Here is a 20,680-nt window from a genome sequence, read left to right on the forward strand (position 1 = left end):
CCACCCGCGGACTGATGCCCAGCCATTCCCCAAGCAGCCATCAGCTCCTCACGGCTAACTCCCCCCAGTTTGTGTACTGGGCATGACGTTCCTGCCTGTGGAAAATCCCTTGGCCAGCTGGGGTCAGCTGTCCTGGCTCTGCTCCCTCTCAGCTCCGTGTGCACCTGCTCACTGCCAGAGCAGGAGAATCTGCCAAGGCCCTGCCTGCAGGTGAGCACTGCTCAGCACCAGCCAGGGTGTCACTGTAGTGTCAACATTATTCTCACTACTCCAAAATGCAGCGCTGCACCAGCTGCTAGGAAGAAAATTGCCTCTATTCCAGCTGAAACCAGGACAACTCTACACCCACACTGTTGAATGGCAGAGATATTTGCCTTACTTCCTTTCTGCTCAGAAAATAGACATATAATCTGGTGTGGAAATACAAAGGCAAAACTCTGTGTTACGATAGTCACATCTTCTTCGTGTCTCTTTCATCACTGCTGTTTTAAACAGACTTGGTTCTCAAGTCCCTCTAAAAGCCGTACAAAATAAAAAATTATTAATCTTATTTTATATTTAAGGCTAGGTACAGTGGTCTGAAATGATAGTCAGAGATGGCTGTCATCCAAATTCTCAGAATTTTTGTTCTTAACATTAACCAGTGGATATAAGAGGTTGGAGAGGGATCTCTCTCAGCTGGCTGACTCTAAGCCCTGGCTGCAGTGGGGTTACCTCTTACTGGTGCTGAAATGTCAAATTGCTGGGTCACCTGTATGCCTGTGCAATGGAGGTGTCTGTCTGCCACCACTGGCATTCTCTGCTGTTGGGCTGACACGGGGAGGGGGGGGGGGGGGCTGAGATTTTGGCTCGAGTTTCCTCTGTGGCTTTTCCTTTTTGTCTTAATTACCTGCTCTTCAGCTCTCACTGCACCCTCTGGCAAGTCTGTGTCCTGAATAACAACAAACAGGATGTGGTAGGAGTTCCTTTTTGAAACAAATGATGAGAAATTGTATAACTATTGAGATTAGCTTAAATAAACCTTCTGAATTATTTAATTAATTATGTGTCTGTGTTATAAGCAATTTGTTATTTTTTTTATGACTAACTGACAGTACTTTCATAGTTGCAAAATGAAATCTGGGCGCACAATGAAACTGAAAAACATTTCTCTGCACTGAAGTAACAATTTAAGTGTTTTAGCTTTTCAATGTTTATTTGCTTTTCTATTTGTTTGGGGATTTTTGCTTGTTGTTTTTAAGAACTTTTTTTGTCATTACAACATACTGGTTTTGGTAATTGAATTCAGTTTTCTATTACTGCTTACAATTACTAAATCCCACCCTTTAACTTCACTGATGTTTTTTATACTTCACCTTTTACAAATCACAAATCACCTTTTACTTTTGAATTATGAAGTTAGAGAAAAAGAACTCCAGTTTTACATTCCTGCAGCTATTTAAAAATGAAAATCAGATTGTCTCTGACTGCTGTATTAACATTCTAATAAGTTCCTTGCATATTCATGCAGTAGCTAGTCACATGGCATTAATCTGCATTTATGTGTGTAATTGGTGAGATTTATTTTTCTCTTGTTTCTGATCTTTCCTAACTTCATGTTTAAATGATCACTGAAATAATTAGTTATGATGCTCCTATCCTTAAGGCTTCAGTGAGCTCTTCTAAATATTTACTCCTTAGGTCTTCTTGTTAATTTATAATTTAGTGATTTAGAGTTTGTTCTTTCCAGCTTCATTGCCTCATCTGCTGCAGCTTAGAAACTCCATCCGTGTGCATGGTTAACTAAATGATCTCTGGAGCCTTCTCCAGCCAAAGAAAATGCCCCATGGCAGAAATCTTGAAAGCCAGTGATTAAATATTTGCGTTGTGTTTTCAGAAAAAATACAGTGTAAAAAAGCCTACTGGAGTGACAGGGATGGATATGGCTTGTGCATGAGAAATGATACACAGCTATTGCTTGAGGTTAATTGCAGTGTAAAGCAGCACATAAAGATACCTTTGCATGTGGCATTTTCTGCCTAGTGGGAGCCAAATGATGGGGTACATGCTGCTGGGAAGTGGTGGGCCTGTTTGAGCCTCTTTATTTCCTCTTCCTCCAACAGTTCTGTCTCCAGTTTCCAGTGGAGGGTTAGTGGGAAGGAGCATGGCTTATCTTTATCCACAGCCAACAGTGCAATAAGTGATTACTGTTTGCTTGGTAGCTTCTTGTCTTTTTTGGTGCAGGAAAACATGCACAGCTCTTAAGACTAATCTCGTTTTGGATTATTATTTCTTTCCTTTGCCCTCTTCCCTTCTCTTCCTCCCTTGTCATCTGTGTCTTGGTACCTTTTTCCTTTTCTCTCTCCATCTCCTGCTGCTCCTCTGCACAGACTGACAGCTTTATTTCAGACACCTTTCCTCTGCTGTGCCTAAAATAAGCAATGATCTAGTTTTACAACTGCACTTAAATTGTGTTGGTCTTAGGTTTCTGAGTGTTTCATCTTTACCAGTGACTGTATTGGTTTGGGTTGTGTGAGCCTCCAGACCGCAGATGTGAGGGTTTGGAGCAGATCTTCTGCTCTGTCCAGTGTGTGTCCCAGTGGGAGGGAGCCTGATCTTCAGCTGGGGACATGCCCATGTGGCTTTTGTGCAGAGTGGTTTGGTTCTGTAGGTACAGCTCTAACAAGCTGTGCTTTTGGAATTAGCTGGGACCTGCACTCACAGGGCTGTCCTCAGCAATGGCAGTGTGTTGGCCAGGGATAGCTCACTCCATTTGAGTGAATATATAAAGGTTTGGGACTGTTTAAGGCAGATGAGTGATGTAGAAGGAAGAAAATTATTATTGCAGAATATATTTTTGTCCCAGAAATATAAACCTCAATGTCAGCATGTGGGTGTTTGCATGTGTTGAACCCTTTGGGCTGCACTGCATGCCACTTTTGTATGTCAGTGTTTCCAAATTGTTAACAAAACCAAGTTCAGTCTTCAGTTGCCCCTCTGTGGTAACTATGAAAATTGAAGCAAAGCTTCAGTTGCCAAACATTTTATCTTTTTTTTTTCAATTATAACCTAAGTAGGAATCATAACTGTCAGCAGGTGTGGCTCATTTTCTTTCTAATATTCAATAAAATATTCAATGCATTTTTAACCCTACGGTTTGCAGTAAGATGTTGATGATTGTACTCTTGAAACTGTTAAGAATTACATTAATGTATGAGACTTATGATTATCAGTTTCCTAACAACACTATTAGGGAAAAAAATCGCTTTTTTCACAGGATTCTTTCCCCTGCCTACTGACAGTACATTTCAGTAATTAAGATAATGTATGTTTTTTATCAGCACTTTGTTGGTCTGATTTGTTCCATCCTACTTGTGGTTGATGGCAGATACAGCAGATTCAATTTAATAAATTAACTTTGAGATTTCCTTGTGATTAATTAGTAAAGTTGTCTAGCATTGCTTAAGTTGAAAGTAACCTCTGCAAACAGAATTGCATACTGATGAGATCTATATAAACCTTAATTAATATCAGCGTGGAAAACAACAGTGTTTAAAGCATCAATTTCCAAAGTTCTGCTTTTTCTATTTGGACAAAGTATGGTGATTTATTTTGTGATACTGCGTGGCTTTTTCATTAAATTACCTTTAATAAGCAGGCTGCCTCTCTGTTTTGTCAGCTTTTCTGTGTGTGTCTGATGGCTTTCACCTACAGGAAGATACTTTTCTATCACTTTTTGTTCAAAGGGAAGCTTGGCGAGCAGTTGAGTAGGTGTTTTGAAAGCATCTTTACTCACAGTCTCCAGTTATCTCAGGCATCCCAAGATGATATCCTTTATAAAAATGCATATTTGATCAGCTGCTGCTTTGCTTCTGTCTAATAAATGGATACTGTATTTTCCCTTGGCAGAAGTCATGGTAGGGATGATTAACAATCTGTCACAGATCTGATCCAGTAATGGAATGAGAGCCTGCTATGGTGGGTGCTGGACAAATATACAATGGCCTTCCTCCACTTAGGGCCTTGACATAGGACTTCCTGAGTTAAATATCTGCCTTGAAAAGAGATGGTGTTTCTGGGGCCCTACTCTTAGAAAGCAACAGGGAAAGTTTTCCTTTCTGATGAGATGATTTTGGAGTAGTCTCTTATACTTGGAGCCTGACATTTTATGATGTTTCAGGTACAAGATGGTAGATGGGGGAATCAACTTGATACAACATAAGGGACCTACTTGTCCAAGCAGTGATTGGTTTTAGGCAACAAAAGGGTTAAGTATGGTTGTAGCTGGAAGCTGGAGTTCATGTGAGGTGTCCTGCTGGTAGCAAGCAATGAGCTTTCCTAAACCGTTGCAGGAGTGACCTCTGACTAATCCCTTGATAAATGGGTTGCATAGTGCTGGCTCATCTTTGTGCTCCTCTGGAGTGCAATCTGTCATGGGTTTGTAGCATGTGCTGACCTCAGTTTTCTTCATTTGTATGTATTGGGAGATGTTACTGACAATTCATTATCTTTTCACCTTCTGACATTTTTACAGTCAAGAGCTGTGTTTCCTGGATATAATTATAATGGCAAGTGGTGCATTTTGTTAATTAAAAAAAAAAAAAAAAGAGAAAGAACATCTTCTGGTTGTGAGAGTGTTGCAGAATGCTTTTACTGAGCTGTTGCTGAAGAGAAACAAAGATTCCTAAGAACTTGAGCTCTTTTGGAGTGGTTGAGTTTGCAGCTGGAACAGACTCATCAGAATTCAGGTTGTGAATACTGATGTTCTTTCATGTTTGCTTTGCCCATTCAATGAGCAGATGCCAAAGTTCTTTACAGAAGAGATCAACATCCTTACTTCCATTTTATAAATTGAAGCAGACATGGGGATTGGGAGGGCAGCTTTGGTGAGTTCACCAAGGTGGCAAAAGCAGGGTGTTGAGTCCCTGATCAGAAGTCCTGGTCCTCTTGTGTGCTGACTTGATGACACCAGCTTGACAATAAAATATGTGAGAATAGAGTACATAACTGATAGTGCAGTTCAGTTCAATGCTTTCAGGGTACAAAAACGAGCAAATGAGCTGCATTTTTCACCCCCTCCTTTCCTGCAGCATTAAGGGGTCTCTGTGCCAGGTAACATCTATTACATAATAACATTTGCTTTCACTGAAGGTTTCATGTCTTCCATGCACTTCACAAGCCTTCCCAAAGCCTGTCTCCTCTAGTACTGGAGTCTCAATTTCTGCTTGTGTAGAAGACAAGGCAGAGGTGGTGTGCTGTGGCCAGCCCTGAGCTGGTCCCAGGCACTGAGCTTCCTGTCCCTGGCCTTGTGTTCAGAACATCCTCTTTTCTCAAGCAGCTAAAGATGTCAGCGAGAAATGCTGTTAGGCTTAAAAAAAACAAGTTAAACTGGAAATATATTTAGAAACAAGATTAAAGAACATGGTTTATTGGACTGCTGTTTCATGCTTATTAAAAGTGAATGCTTTTACAAAGAATCAATTTACTGCTTAGTCAGGAGTGATTGTTGTGACTCAAGGTTTGCAGCTGAAGAATTCTCTGAATTGTTAATGTGTGGCATCTGTGAAGACTGGGTTGTGTCAGAGCATGTTAGATCCAGTTGTCAGGATAAACCAATGGATACAGCGTGTGAAGGTGGAACAGACACAGAAATGTGGTTGCTGTTCTGTGCTTGATTCTGGTGCAAAGCACTTGTAACTCACTTTTGTGTTCAGGATGGTTCGGAGCACTTCAGTCTCTCATAATCATCCTTGGCTCTTACGTAGCACTTTGCACATTTTGGCTGTTTTACAGACATTATCTTGTTAATCCACACACCGGCCCTTTGAGGATGGAAAAAATCAATTCTCCGTGTCAGGCCACACCTTTTGGGATGTGCCAGTACAAGTGAATTTGGAGGTTCGGCACTGGGAATGCTGCGGTGGCATGGCTCTGCGGGGAGAGAGGGGCTGTGCCTGCTGTTCAAACAGCACTACAAGAAGGAAACTTGGAAAATGAAGGGCAAGGGTAGTACGGGTGAAGGCAGAGAACTTAACAGGTCTGCCTGGTTGCAGGGAAGGTGATCTGCCAGGTAGAGCAGCTCAGCAACTGCAGAGAAGATGGCAAGGTGTGCTTGTGCAGCGTGGGCTTGTAAGCAGTTGGAAAGTAAGAGGATAAAGCAGGGGAACTTTCCCATTTTAATGAGGCCACTAGCCAAATCCAGAAACAGGGGATAACAGAATTTATTTAAGGCTGTGAAGAATTCTGTGATCAAAATAGTTTGTTGGGAAGGTTGATGAAGGACAAGATGTTGCCTCCTGCCCTCGATGTGAGAGGTGCCGGGAAGGCAGCCCGGAGCTGGCTGCTGCTGCTTTCCATCAGTCCAAGGGCATTAGAAAACTGCTGAATGAATTCTTGTTTGTTAATTTATTTATTTATTGAACAGTTAAATTACTTCTGTTTGAAAAGCAAGTCCGGGGTTTGTAGATTTGCCAGGTTTTAAAATGGCTTCTAGCAGATGCTGCCTGCCCTGGGCTGAGTTTCAAAGGCCTTTGCACTGAAGGAGTGCAGCTGAGCATGCACAGCCTTGTTTGCTGCCACACAACACTGCCCTTAGGCAAAGGTGAAGCTAAATATATTGCATTGACTCGTGTTAAACCTCCCAGCACTGGTGGGTTTTACAGCTGCCTTAAGATAAGTGGAGAAGCAATTTTGGTCTTCTAGAAAAACAAGTAACTGTAATAGTGGGAGCATCAGAAAAGTGGAACACAGCTGCCCAAAAAATGAACCTGGGTCCTACTGTGGCAGGGGACTGAGAGGGCAGGTCTTGAGGAGAGCACAGGCTGGTGAGCCTGCAAGAAAAAGCTAAATCCTTGTATCACTCCAAAACCACATTTTGTGCTGAAAAGAGAAGAGTGTCCTGGAAAAAAAATGTGGCTATGTTTTGGTTTCAAGTTTACAATCACTGGTAATTTTAGGAAGCACTATTTATTTCAGCATTTTTTGAAATCAGTCTTATTTTTAGCGAGCCTTCAGATGAGTTGTGCAAAACCTTATTCATCTTATACCATGGATTTGTCTTGCTGGTGCTTTATTCTTCTGCCTGCATTTGTCAGCTGTGCATCCTCTCTGCTGCCTTGGGAGATGCCAGTCCCCTGGAGACAGGGCTCCCTTTAGCCTCCAGGGGCTGGTCACCTGTGGCTGGGAAGGTCCTTCCTAAATTTCTTAATGAGTTAATCAAGCTGCTTTCTGTGAAACTGGCAAAACATTCAATACTGCAGAGAACTCTTGGCTGTATATTGATACCTGATGAAATCTGCTGGGTTTCACAAGAAAGGAGTTCAAAGTATTTTCTGTGGATAGTTATGCCAAGACTGAAAGAGCTGCTTGGAATATGTGGAGTATTAGATGTACTTTTCTATTCTTTGATTCTGTGATTCCTGTAACAGCAGTACTTCTGAGTTATTTGGGAACATCAATAAAGCAGTTACAGTGATACTTAGCACTTCCACACTGGTTTAAGTGCATCGTGTAAACTTCATTTATTTTGACTTTGTTACCAGTGCCTCATGGTGAGGGAAATGACCATTATTAAACGGTTTTTTTTAGTGATGCTGTCAAAGATCTGTGAATGTTCTGACTGTAGATACTGCAGGTTATTTTGGTCGTATGCTGTCACAAATATGCAATGGGGATGCTGAGAGATTGATTGCAAAAATAGGATGTTTACTTTGGTCAGAGTTTTGTTTATACTGCTGGAGACACTAAATCATGTTAGCTGCATCTATATATGTGTATCCTTGATAGGTTTGGAAATCTGGTTTAAGGTGTAAAACCTGAAACATGGCTTAAACTAAGTTTTTGTTGGTCCTTAGTTAATGCTGTGTCTCTGAGAGAAGCTGCAGCTGATGGAAGAACAACAGGATTTCAAACCTGCCAGCATTTCAGAATGACTCCTAGCTGACCTTTCAGCAATGTCATTAGTTTTTAAGTTATTTTCTTGGGTTGGATTTCCTGCTGCCATAACTCAGCTGTAGGATGGCAAAGCACTAACTTCCTTTTCTGTCTTTGATGGGCATGATGCACACTGGTGTTAGTGGTACTTATGTGTGTGTGCTGAGAACAGGATCTCTCCCAAATGTTCCCTGAGTCACAGGTTCCTTCCCCAGGAGTTTGTCAGGTACTTTGATCATTGAAAATTCGCTGTTTTGAAAATGTAAAGCCATTTCAGGCTGCCTTATCACCACAGAACTGCAGTAGAAGAACAGTAGTGAGATAAAGAAGACCAAACTGTCACTGCTAGATTAAATAAAAGCTATTTATTGTGTACTTGCATTGAAGCAGTAGGGGATTTTAGTTTTTGAAGATCACAGGATCAGGTCTTTAGCAACAGTTTGTGCTGTTTTGAGTTAAATAAAAATGAAATGGTCATATGGAATGGGGTTGATGCCCTTACCCATAACCTAAACCTGTTATTCCAAAAGAAAAGAACTAAGCAGCAGCAACTCCACAAAGGGAAGGAAAAAAAAAAAGGGGGGGGGGGGAGAGGCGGTGGAAGAAAAGCCCAGAGATTTAATTGATTAACCTTTTAGCACTGAGGCAGTGAGGGGGGAAGATGTCCTGAAGGTGGTGGCCTTCAAACCACCCTGACAAGAAGCTTTCTTAAAAACATCAGCATCTTGGCAGTGTCCTCAAGGTTAACAAACACAGACAATTTAGGATCAAAGGCAAAGTAAGTACTAATGTTCTTCTCATCAAATTGCCCTGTTATTTGCTTTCTTCATTATATATTAAGGATATTGCACTCTGATCTTTTCTGCCAATCTCGTCTGTGTTATGACATGGAGACAATTCAACTTTGAAGTAGATCATCACAGCCAAGCATTTCAAAGTCCATATCAGAATCTTTTCAAATCAGCTGTTAACGATACAGTTTTTCCAGGGAGAGATGCCGGTAGCTGGGGTATAGATGGATTGATAGGAGTATTGGGGTTGATGTCAATAATTTCTGTATTCCTTTTGTTGTCAGTAATTCTGTATTCCTTTTGTTCGTTTTCCCAAGTTGATGTTTGTGTGGGGGGTGTGCTTATATACATTTATTTAACATTATTTACTGTGGAGTCATGCATCTGAAAGCCAAGATCAAGTGATACATCTGATGCATCAGTCATAGGAAGCAAAAAATCATAAAAAAGTGTTGTGCTTTGATGATTCAATCAAATAGCTTTGGGCTTCTTTAATCCTCTCTGAAATGCTTATTGATAGAGAGGTTTTTAACTTTTAGTGTTCCTGCTTCAGAGAGAGATTTTCAGTTGGTACAGAGGAATAAGGTAAACAAAGATATCTGTAAGGATTTTTCAGTCTTTATGTCTTGATTATCCTGATCTGTTTGGACAGTTTGCTGTGGAAGTGATGACTTTGATGCAGTAAGCTGTTTTGGTTTTTGTGGGAAGTGGCTTAAGTGGGTGCAGTGATCTTGAATGAAAATTTTTTGAAAATTTTTTGAAAATGGACAACTCTGCCTTTAATATTAGCAACTTTGATGTTGCAATTCTTGCACTGGTTTTTCTTCTTTTTGCCTCAGTTTTTCCATTGGTCAGCTGAAATTGTTGAAAGCTGTCCTGGATAATGACAGCTGCCAGTGATTGGTCAGTGTTGTTGCAGCTCTCTGTGCAAATCGGAGGTGCCCAGTGACAGTCTTGCTCTTGCTTCCAATATATCTGGCAGCTGTGACCTCCTGAGAGTAGCAGTTCCTCCACACTGAGCTCTTCTGAAAGCATCTACTGTACATTTGTATAAAATACAAGATTTGGAGTTGCCCGTGCTTTAAAAGCATTGCATTAGGATACATGCACATCCTCAACAAAGGGTTTTTTCACCTCTTGAGAGCAAGGTGATGTTTTTAAAACCACTTGCTGGTTTCCTGTGCATTGTCATTTCATTCATAATCTGCAAAGCCGTTTTCTGTATGTAAGGTATCTCAAGGCAGTTTGCAGCACTCTGTCTTCCTCAATGCTGAACCTTCTTTGAGCAGAAACTATCTTCAGTGTTAAATTTTGCAACATTTATTCAAAGCATAAGAAGCTCCTGTTGCTATGTAGGCTGTAATCTCAATCTTGCAGGAACTAGGTAAGACTACATCTTTTCAGTTTTGGCACTCTGACAGTGAATTTCCTCATAAACATACTGCCTGTCAACAAAGCCCTGTAGATAAAGTAAAATTGTCTTTAAAAAATACCAGCCTATGCAGAAATCTGGCTCTGCATTATTTCTTGTGATAGAGAACACTTTAAATTACCGGTTAGATATTCCATAGTGTGTCCTCATTCTTTTATTTATCAAGAAATAGCTGTTAACTTCACATGATTCCCAAAATGTAGCCTGAGAGAATTTATATAGAAGATTTCTGAACCAAATCTTCTGCTATTGCAAGCAATCTCAGCCTATCATTCCACATTTCAGCTTGTGAAGTGTCTGGGCGTGTCATCTTAAAATGGCACTTTTAAAGTAGTTTTGTCATTCCTTTATTCTTCTGCTGTTCAGAAACAGCAAAAGCTGAAGGTGATCCTGACCGATGCCTGAACACAAACGTGCATCACAGTGATGGAGTTCTGTGTGCCAGGAACTGATTGCTATCTGCCTTTGGGGGAAAAAGGACTCCTCCACCTCTCATCTCCCAGACTGCTTGTCTTCATTTCTGTTTGCAAAAGCATAATTAAAATGTTCCCTCCATTCAGAGGTAATGCTAGTCTTAAAATCATCTACTTATGTGTTTTATGCAGAGCAAAAACTGCAAGAAGATGAAGTATTGCATGAAATGGCATCTGGCTCCAAAGTGGTGTCACATGTAAAGCTGCTGCCCTACTTACTTGTTTCATTGACTGAAAGTTTTAATTTTAGCTTTTTTTTTCTGACTGGTGACATGTTAAGTATTCGAAATGCCAGGTCAAAGGTCAGGGGCTAATAATTTAACTAAAAACAACTCTAAAGGTGTAGTATAATCTGAGAAAGAACTTGGGTGGTGTCAGTTTTGTTTTCTGGGGATTTTTTTCCTTTCTTTTGGTCTTCTAAACTTTGTTTTGTTTTTAACGCAGCCTGATTATGAAAATTTCATTTGACATAAACAGAGGTTTTATTTTAGACAGACCACTGCTTATAGCTATCATTAAAAAAACCTCTCACTACATTTCGTACATCATCTGAGGGGCCTTGATGCTAATTTACTTGTTTTTCTTTTAATTGCGGCGTTTTGTTTCTTTGAAGTTTTCTGTCGTTAAAGAGCTTTCTGCTGAGCTGGCACAGCTGCCTGGCAGGACCACTCTGGCCTCCTCCAAGACTAAATATCTCTCTGCCTGTGGTAGGATGTCCATAAGCCAAGTCTTCCCTGGGGCTGTGGCAGTAAGGGCTCATCCCCTGCCGCTGTTTGGGTTTGTGTTACACTGTCCTTTCTCCTTCAAATGCCTAGTGTGATCTCAGGCATTTTGTTGTGTTTTCCTTTCTCTCTGCCAAAAAGGACAAAGAATAATATGCTAGAGGATGGCCACTACAGTGTGTTAAGGCAAAACAAAGGATTAATGTACTGGTGAAGACAAGAGCGGCCCTGAGCGTGGATGGAGCGCTGGCAAGAGGACACGGCTGCAGACAGTGAGAGAGCCCTTTGTTTGTCAGGATGGCTGTGGCTGCTGCAGACACACAAAGTCACTGCAGAAGGGACAGCAGCAATGTTTTCAGCTCACACAGAGCAAACCCTCTCTTCTCTACGCCAATGTGTGCAATGTATATGTGTGTATGTACTTATACAGGAATATAATAATGGATCCCTTATTCCTGGGCGCATGAGTGTGTGTAAGAAGAGTAGTCTTCATATCTTATGACATGGGAGAAAGAAACTGGCTAATTAGCAGCAGTATTCTTAAGGAGAAATTGTTTTCAAACTCATTTTTTCATTACTGTCTTTGTTAAAGTGGAACTCCTGAGAAGAGACTAAGGACTCCAAAACCAGTGTGTATTTTCCATGCTCCCACACATGTCCTTCAGGAATGTGACAGTTGGAATGAGACATCTTTAATTCCATGTCCTTTCTTGGCAAAAGAGCTTGTTTTTTATTGACAGTTTTGTCAGAAGTCTGAGTGAGTTTGCATTCCTAGGTTTTCTGAAAGCTTTTTGTACTTTGGGAACTAAAATATCTTAACCAGGAGAGGATCCATTTCATAGACTTGAGCTTCCTCAGTCTTCATATATTTAATGATATTTAATGCATGAAACAGCTGGTGATCTACAAATGAAAAGCTTGTTATGTTGTTGCCTATCTCCTATGTTAGGCAGTCTCTGAAATCAGAGCAGAAGTTTCATATTTTAGAATGGCATGGGGTTTTCCTTTTTCCTATTTGAAAGAGCACAGGGGAAAAAAAGAGAGAATGGTGCCAATCCTATGAAGAAATGGTTGGTTTTGACTCACTGCAGGAACTGCCTGTGGGAGAGGAAAGTTGTTTGTTACCTGTTGTCCCATTTAGGCGTGGATTTTAGGCATTTGCTTGGATTTCTCCTGCATCCTGCTGATGCTCTATTTGAGCAGGAGGATCCAGATAACTCTTGAAGCTTCCTGAGCCACAGGCTCTCTCCCACACACCTCTGTCTACCATGAGTGAACTCTGTGAGAGGGAATAGGGAATAAACAAGTGTTTCCTCTTCATTATCCAGATGGAAATCGAAATTGTTACTGCAAGCCATCCCAGGCACACAGACCTCTCTCAAGATCCTGCAGAGAGGCTTGATGGCCACTGTCACATGAGGTCTCATCAGAGGGAGAGATGAGACTTGTGGCCAAGGCTGACATCTCTGGCACTGGGTCTGTGTGACCTGGACTGCACAGCCTGGGTTATCAGCTGAACAGTTCTGCTTTCCCACGACCCTCCCACTGAGGCTGACAGCTTGGTGTGCTGGATGTGAGGACTGTGCTGTAGTCATTCACACCTACTGCATGTGTTACATGCAAGTTGAGAACATGAAATTAGGTCGCTTTGATCTTCTTAACACTTTGCTATTAAATTTAAAGCAGCACTCAGCCATTCTAAGTAAATTCTTTTTACCAAAATGTGGAAACTCTGCCACAAATGGTACCTAATTTGGTTAGACAAATGCCCAGGGATGGGTGATGGAACCAGAGGCTCCTTCAGCCTGGTGCTTTGAGCAGCACGAAATGGGTGCTGGAGCTGTGCTCTTACCTGAAGGCTTGGCATTGTTTTTGAAGATAGGTAGCACCTTGAGAATTGCAGCAGAGTCTGTAAATAGTTGTTACCCAGAGCCTGTGCCCACAGGTGAGTAACTGGGCCTAAGTCAACAGTTTTTGTGGGGTCTTGTCCAGTTTATAGTGTACTCATATCTGAAGGGACTTAAATTGGTTTGATTTGGCAGAATTGGTCAGTTGACATGGATGATGTTTGTATCAGTGACCACACAAACCAGTCCTCCATTGGAGAGAGCAGGTGGTCAGTAATTCCATCAGAGACCACAGTAAAGCAGTGCAGGACCAAATTGATTTGATGAGAGTGGTGTTTAACTCCAGGGTGGGAGATGGAGATGGTCACCATTCTTCTACTGGGTGGGGAGGCCTGGCCAGGCACCTCAGGTGTCTGAGGTCCCTCTGGGGTTGTCAGAAGCATTGACATCATCCTGGGAGGGAGAGAGGAAGGCAGGAGGAGGAGGGGCTCTTGCCTCTGGGGCCATGGTGCATTAGAGGCCATGCTGAGGGACGTGCACACAATCCTGTTTCCATTTGGGGCTGGGAGTTTGTTGGGGTACCAGTAAGCATGACATGTAGCACCCATTTGAGACAAAATCACCAATTTTTGACTAAAGTGGACAGGCCAATCACAGAAAAGGAACACATGTAATTTTTACATGCTTGATAAATAGCTTCATTATTTCATCAGCAGGGTTTTTTTATCATCCCAGAAGCAGAATAGAGATCTTCTGCCAGGCCTTTAGGCTACAGAAACCATAGGTAGTTTTTCCATGCATATGTCTTTGATTTCCCTGCCAGCATCTCCTGATGCCATTGGCAAGCCCTGCAGACTATCACTGTGCTGCTTGAACGTGGAGGTGCCTGAAGTGTCATTCACAGCTCCTGTGCTGTGAGGACAGCCTGGTCTGTACCTTGGCTGTGCTCTCTGTGTTCCAGCTCCAGCTCTGTAAAGCTTTGGGGGAAAGTTTTATTCATCCTTTTGCCTCTTTTCATGTTAGTGTGTAGAATAGGATTAAGCTTACCCAACTCATAGGAATACTTCAAAATGCCTTTTATTTTAAGTTCATTTGCTTTGAAAATGTAAAAGCTTTATAAAGCACATATGGTCCTTATTTTAAAAGTTTCATGCTGAATTAATGTTAATTTCTATGTTATTTTGTAGTGCGTTGTTTATTCATATAGTTGGGTTTATGCACAGAGTTCTCTTTGAGTTGAGAGAAAACTGTTTTCGGAGCAAGTGGAAATTATTCTTTTTTACAAGAGAGGAATTTTTTTTCACAACAAAGGGACTGTCTTCACTCCAGAGCTGCTATCTGTGTCCTGAACAGCCATGCTTGAATTTTTCAGATTCAGAACAATTCTGGGATAAGCTGGTGATTAGAGCAAAGGGACGAAATGTTTCTGTGGCTGACTCTGCTGTTGATTTCTCCCTCTGTAAGATGGCATTCATGATCTTTACTAATGACCACTGGTAATTTAGTGGAGCACTGTACCACAGACTCTGGATAGAAGTAGCTGCAGAAGCACATAGTGAATAGCAGTAACAGATCCTTTGCCATAGCCAGGTTCTTCAAAGCAGCTCTGCTGGCTGGCTGGACTGTCACAGCAGCATCCATCCTGGAGGAGCATCCTGCTGGCTGGCAGTCCAGCCAGCCTGGCGGACAGCTGGGTAACTAACTGCCTTGTGTCTCTCACCTGCACTTACCTTTTGCTGTGCTGCTAACATTTATGGTGGAGGGGTTGTTGCCAAGCTGTGGACACAGAAAATAATGTCCTTGAGAGAACAGCTGGGAATTAACATGTGTTTGTGTTTCAGGGATGAGCGAAATCAGTCAATCATTGTCAGTGGGGAATCTGGAGCTGGAAAGACTGTCTCTGCTAAGTATGCCATGAGGTACTTTGCCACGGTCAGTGGATCTGCCAGTGAGGCCAATGTTGAGGAGAAGGTTTTGGCCTCCAACCCCATCATGGAGGTAAGAGAGCTACTGCACCAAACCCCACCCTCCAGCTGCAGTTATTACTGGGACAAACATAAGCATTCAGTAGAGCAATCCACACTTCTTAAAAACATTTACAAATATACATTAAAATTTTGTGTTTAATCCATTTACAAGGAATTGCTTTAGGTGTCATTTTGGTAACATGAAAGAGAGAAGATGGGAGGTGATGTTTCAATATTGTTAATGTATTGCACATGAAGTAGTTTTTATGTGAATACTGCTTTGTGACTGGTAGTTCTCAGACTGCTGGCCAAATGCAATTGGTTTTGTGTGTATCCAAAGAGGATAAAACCGTTGATCTTACCCACAGAATTTGTACATCACACAGTGGGGGCCAGCAGATTGTGTACTCTAAAAGGAAGTAAAGCAAATGTTAAATTTTAGGAAATAAAATTAGAAAAGAGACTGAGAAAACAAAGTTACATGGGATGCATGCAGTTTCTTTCAGAGGAAAAAAAAAATTGGAAGACATAATTTTGCTATAATTAGCTCAGATTCATGTTTCAGTTCTGGAAATTGTTATAACCAACTGTAGTCAAGTCCCGAAGCCATTTCCTTTGGAGGGCAGGTGCTGGCAATAGACTTTGAGAGGGCATGTACTACTCCTGCTTCAGGGTCTCCGTTCTCTGGGAAGCTCAGATGTCACAGCCAAGCAGAAAGGATTTCTTAGACTTAGCTGAACTGTTTCTCATGTCTTTGCCTATATATGTAGATTCAAGTTGTGGCTGAAGCTAAGGAACTGTGTTAAGAAATGATTCATCAGAGAGGAAGTCTTGGGGGAATTTCTGAAGAGAAGTAACTCTGTCCGTAGGCACACACATACTCATGCCTGTGAACAGCCTAGGAAAATGCTTTAGGACCCCTGATGCCTTGGTGGATGTTGGGCGTCTCTCTGCAGTATTGTGAAAGATCATGAGTAAATAGAGTGCATGCAGTGAAATGTGACATGCAAAATGCTGCCATTGTTTTTTTTCTCAGGTATTTTAAAAAATGAACTATGTTTTATTCCTCCTTTCCTCCTGGCATGAGGAGTTCACGATACTCAAACTATAGCTGCCCTATCACAGTTGTGTGTGTCTGTCACAAGGTAATTGTGCCTGGTTTGTGGTGCTGTGTGGTGTTTGGAAATTTCTTGTGTGGGATAAAACAGGCTGTGACTCGTGCATGTCCAGGCTGTGTCCTGAGGAGCAGTGGCAGTCGTGCAGGTGTGAGCTGAGCCCAGAGAACAGCTTGCTCTGCTGCAGGGTTGGCAGGAGGTGCCACATCCTATCGGGGGCTGTGCTGACATCCCGTGTGCGCCTGATGGGTCGGGGTGCTGAGCCCCCTCCTGCCCAGCCCTGCCCAGCAGTGGTACCAGGTGTCCTGACCATCAGCCTCCAGTGACAGCTCTGCTGAGGGGCTCTGCGGGCCAGGTCTGTGCCTGGCTGTTTGCTGGGTGAAATACAAACTCTGCAGCTTTCCCTGCATGCTTCTTTTGTTTGGTCTCGAAGCTAAAGCAAACATCCTGCTCTCAGTCCTTAGGCCCCACCTCCCAGTCAGTGGCCATCAGCTCACCACTAATTATCTGAATTCATTTCCAAAGCAAGGAAGTTTAAATTGAGGACAAAAGAGCTTCCCATCTGTACCTTTTTTCATTCACTAAAAATCAGTGGTGGTGCTTTATTTTTATTTTCTAGGGATAACAATTTTGTGAACATGGGTATATCTAAATATGTATTTCAGTTGCTTTAAAGATTATTATAATTGGATAAAAGTCATCCTTTTAACTTCCAACACTTGAACTTTAAATTAGCTTTAGAGCGAGTGTTGAAAAATTTGATGTTGAGACAGACTCTCATGATAACATAATTAATGTTTTGAATTCTCCAGTTGATAAATCAGTAGAAACGCAAATTAACCCACATATTTTAGGAGTAAAAGGAGTACTTCATTTTAGAAACTGGAAACTCCTCATTTGCTAAGCTAACTGTAAAATCTTAGGAGCAGAAGGTAATTTTATTTTTAAATTTCTATTTGGACAACCGAAACATCAGTATTTTATGAGCTACCATCACCTCATCTTAGCCTACTAAATACTCAGTAATGTCAAGAGGTAACTGTACATTTCTAGCAACTGTTTAAGTGACTACTTTAGTAGACAATAACTATATGCAGTTTTCCTATTGCAAGTGTAGAAATCGATCAGTCTTAGAACACATCTTTATATGTCATTTCCTGCCCTCATTCTTTGTTACCCTCTGTAGCTATGCAAATAGGACAGCTTTGTATGTATTCAGGCAAGCAATCTGATAATCCCAAAGACTTTCTGTTTTTATCAGTAATACCTTTCAAAGGAATAATTGCTTTCTGAAATGCTGTTGTATTACCTTGCTACCACCACCAACAGAGTAAATCACAGCAGCACTAATTTTTTTCTTTCAAAAAAACCCAGGAGTGGAGTTCAAGTACAGTCAGTTTGAATGAATGTGATGTTTCTTAGAACTGCAGAGATACAGTTTGTTCCTAGATCCTTTCCAGCAGCTGTCCATCTGATGCCCACTTTGACATCTGCTCTGTTGGGTGTGCGTGCTGCTGCTGCTCTCATGGGGTTTCTGACAGTCTAATCCCACTTTCCAGGCTGTACCAGCTGGCACTGACCCATTCACTGGCCTTCTGCTGCAGATTCGGGATACTCAGCAGTGCTACTTTGCTCTCATTTGTTTTCTTCAAGTTTATTTCAGTACAGAGTTCCAGTGGATGGCTGCAGGGACTGGGAAAGTTGGACACAGATACAGTGGTGCACTTGGGGCTTAGTAACACAGGCACAGTGCCATGTGATATGGGGCAGTGTCCTGCGTCTCAGTTCTTCCAAATGCGGTTCCTTTTGATACAGAGTTACCTTTAGGAATTTTTTACAAGGTGAATTGCGGTATGATGTCTAAAACACGGTCTGATTGAGAAGAGAAAATGCTTTTCTTTGAAGTTCAGCATGCTGTGATTTGCATGTCTTGAATTCTGATATATCCAGCTGGTACCGGTTGTGGGGTGAACCCTAATGCTGATGAGGTAAGGCAGAATTGCACCATGTCATTATTTGCCCTGGGCACCCCAGGACTTGTAATGTAGAGGAAATGCACAGAGTATTGTTTGTTGTGTGTGAAGCCGTATTGAATTAATCTGAGAAAGCTCAGCATGAGGCAGGGCAGCATTGATGGCTGTCTCTGGGTCAATAACCAAGCTGCTGTGGAAGGGGTTCAGCTTCAGGAAGGTGACACCAGTCTGTGCATATTAATTTTTAGATTATGCTTAGGCACAGAGTAAATACTTATAATTTTTATGTTTGCAGAAGTAGTTTGCAAATGTGGTGATTAGAGAGTAATAGTAATGATAAACTGTTAGCCAGGCAGAACAGAGTGGGCTGTGGGTTTATAATAGGTAGACTTTCAAAAGTTGCAAGTACTATAGATGTATATATACACCTACATTTATAAATATATCCAGGTGAAATAATTCTTACAGTTTTACTAAGTCCTTGAAAGAAATCTGTGTGTGTATGTGAGCTTTCTGCTAGACTCTCCATTTCATTTTGAAAGACTTCAAAAAACAAAAAAGGATTTTTAGCTGTAAAATTAGACTATGTGGAAGTGAAATACTTGCTAGGAATATCAGCTTCTAGTCTTACATTTATGAAATAACTGTATTTTGATGTAACTTGTTGACCAGGCAGAGACCGTTCTTCATTAAATTTTTGATTATTTTCAAACCAGGACACCATTAATGTTGTTAAGTGTTTATGAGCCATGTAGATGATTAAATAGATGTGATAATTTCTACAAGCTGTTTAACCTTTACAATATTCCCTTTTTTCAGTCCATTGGAAATGCCAAAACTACCAGAAATGACAACAGCAGTCGCTTTGGTAAATACATTGAAATCGGTTTTGATAAGAGGTATCGAATCATTGGTGCTAACATGAGAACTTACCTCTTGGAGAAATCAAGAGTGGTGTTCCAGGTAATACTGATGTAATCTCTCCATTTTGTTATGTCATCCTTGAACCAATCCACTGTCCCACACTTCCTCTCCATCTTTGCCTACCTTGTAGTCTAGAGCTCAGTAAAAATGGACGTGTGCTTGATTGGCTGCCTAAAGATACAAAAATAGTAATTATGGTTTGTACCAGGTGGGTATGTTACATGAAGAGCTGTTGTCTATTTTAAAAGTAAGAAACAGTTCTAGCACATGGTTTAGTTGGAAGAGAATATTTTTCATTTCTTTTTGGTTTGAAGGTATGGAATTTAGAGTGCTTAAGTTCAGAATTATGGTGTTGGTCATGAGTCATCACCTTCTGAGCTGTGTTTGTCCTTCACTTTCGAATTCAAGCTTTGCCTTGGCAAGGAAGATACTTCCTTTACCAGCTTACTATAAATGCTGAGGCAAATAGTGTTAGTTCTTTTTGGAAAATGAAAAATTTCTGAGTATGATCATTTCACTCACCTAGAGAGTCCTGATCTATAATTAATAGTTATCTACAGTTCTGAGAAGTAAAATCATACTTTTTTTTTGTTTTTTAAATGAAAATGTCTGCATGCTTCTTGCTGTTGAAAATGGATTAAATTAACCAAGAAGGAAGAGAGAGATGCTGATTTATCTTCCTTTTTTCCATGTGGCTTCTGTGTTCTTAATGTATTGCTAGTGAAAGCATTATACATAGTAATTCATTTCTGCTCATGGTTGTTTCTGCCACTTCTAAAGTGGTGAAAAATAACAAATTCTTTTCTTTTTAAAGGCAGAAGAAGAGAGAAATTACCACATCTTTTACCAGCTTTGTGCCTCTGCAACATTGCCCGAGTTTAAAACGCTACGATTAGGTATGACATTCACATTGGTTGTGTTGTGTGATTGTAGGGACAGAGCAGCATCTCTGAGCTTTTTGAGCCAAAGATCCAAATGAGGAATTGCTGGCTTTTAAATTCCAAACTTTTAAACCTTCAAGTACTAAAAGGTATTAAAAATAACTAAAATTATAGACCTTGGACTTTGCGGCTTTCTGATAAAACAAAAGTAACAGATCTGTTTATTCAGCAGACTCTAATACACTGGAGTTGCAATCAATAGGACTTACTATGTCCTGGAGGGTAAAATTATTTTCTCTTAGTTCTTTAAAACCTTTTTTCTGTTGTTCCAGCCACTAGAGAATTTTACCCTTTCTGGTATAAGCATCTGAAAAGCTTATTTTGCATTTGCATACTTTTACTTGGGCTGTTAACAAAAATTACTTTAAAATCTCTGCTAACCTGGTGATCAAAAAGCAGATGTGGGAATTTTTTTCTTTTATCAAATTAAAACGTTGATAGAAAAAAGGTTTCTCATTTGATAGGAGTTGGTGCTTTGTAAAGGAAAAGCATGGTGATGACCTTAGAGAGACAATCATGTTATAATTTAAAAAAAATCACTATAAATTGCAGTGCTTCCTGTATATTTTTAAAAGTTGGTTTCA

General features: G+C 40.9%; 1 protein-coding gene across 5 annotated transcripts in view; it reads left to right on the forward strand.

Moving 5' to 3' along the window:
- The window catches only part of MYO5A (myosin VA), a 99,132-nt gene that overhangs the window by 28,405 nt on the left and 50,047 nt on the right, over positions 1–20,680 (forward strand). For all 5 annotated transcript variants that reach the window (XM_066195883.1, XM_066195879.1, XM_066195881.1 and 2 more), the window contains exons 5-7: positions 15,018–15,174; positions 19,051–19,194; positions 19,970–20,051. In XM_066195883.1, coding sequence (XP_066051980.1) covers positions 15,018–15,174; positions 19,051–19,194; positions 19,970–20,051 — 383 coding nt within the window. The remainder of the gene's footprint in view (positions 1–15,017; positions 15,175–19,050; positions 19,195–19,969; positions 20,052–20,680) is intronic.

This window comes from Chamaea fasciata, unplaced genomic scaffold (assembly GCF_029207755.1).
Source record: "Chamaea fasciata isolate MVZ Bird 193981 ecotype frontalis unplaced genomic scaffold, bChaFas1.0.hap1 SCAF_14, whole genome shotgun sequence".
NCBI classification, from domain to species: Eukaryota; Metazoa; Chordata; class Aves; order Passeriformes; family Sylviidae; genus Chamaea; species Chamaea fasciata.